Source organism: Macrobrachium rosenbergii, chromosome 57, assembly GCF_040412425.1.
Source record: "Macrobrachium rosenbergii isolate ZJJX-2024 chromosome 57, ASM4041242v1, whole genome shotgun sequence".
Classification (NCBI taxonomy): Eukaryota; Metazoa; Arthropoda; class Malacostraca; order Decapoda; family Palaemonidae; genus Macrobrachium; species Macrobrachium rosenbergii.
In genome coordinates this window covers 2,854,298-2,855,000 of record NC_089797.1, presented here as the reverse complement: position 1 = coordinate 2,855,000, position 703 = coordinate 2,854,298, and the positions used below count along the sequence as shown (strand labels likewise).

Sequence of the window (703 nt, the reverse complement as noted above, 5' to 3'; positions counted from 1 at the left end):
GACTTTGAGGAAAGAGAACAGAGGAGAAAGTTGGTTGGAGTGAGGTGGAGAAAGCTGAAGAGGAGGAGGAGGAGGAGGAGGAGGAGGAGGAGGAGGAGGAAAGCTGACGAGATGAGGAGGAGGAGAAGGAGGAGGGGGAAAGCTGACGAGATGAGGAGGAGGAGGAGGAGGAGGAGGGGGAGGAGGAGGACGAAGAGGAGGAATAAGCAAAGAGTTTGTTGGGATGACGGAGGGAGGGGTAAGGAAGGACGTGGGGGGGAGGGGAGAAGAGGCGAGGGGAGGGAGGGGAGGGAAGGAGAGAGAATGAGGAGGAGGAGGAGGAGGAGGAGGAGGAGGAAGGAGAAAAGAAGTGACTCCGTCTAAGCAGGATCATCCCTTCTTGCCGGGCCTTTGATGATAAAGTCAAACGGTGTCTCAGAAAGAGAGCGCGACACAGAGAGAGAGAGAGAGAGAGAGAGAGAGAGAGAGAGAGAGAGAGAGAGAGAGAGAGGAAGAGGCTTTGAACTCTCTGCAAGAAAGCACAAGAAAGGCAGGGCATAAAAGGAGAAAGGAGGGAAGGTGGTCTACGAGAGGGGAAAGTACAGAGGAGCACTGAAGCTTTTGAAGGCGAACCCGGAGTCACGGAAGATGACAAGAGAGAGAGGAGAGAGAGAGAGAGAGAGAGAGAGAGAGAGAGAGAGAGATATAAACAGGAAAAGGGAAT

General features: G+C 53.6%; 1 protein-coding gene across 1 annotated transcript in view; it reads right to left on the bottom strand.

Annotated features, from left to right (window-relative positions):
- LOC136836978 (uncharacterized) overlaps window positions 1-373 on the bottom strand; it is a 474-nt gene extending 101 nt beyond the window's left edge. Inside the window, exon 1 of the mRNA XM_067101512.1 lies at window positions 1-373. This exon is cut by the window's left edge and continues 101 nt beyond it. Within this exon, the coding sequence (XP_066957613.1) occupies window positions 1-373 (373 nt within the window).
- Between the last annotated feature and the right edge of the window lie 330 nt (window positions 374-703).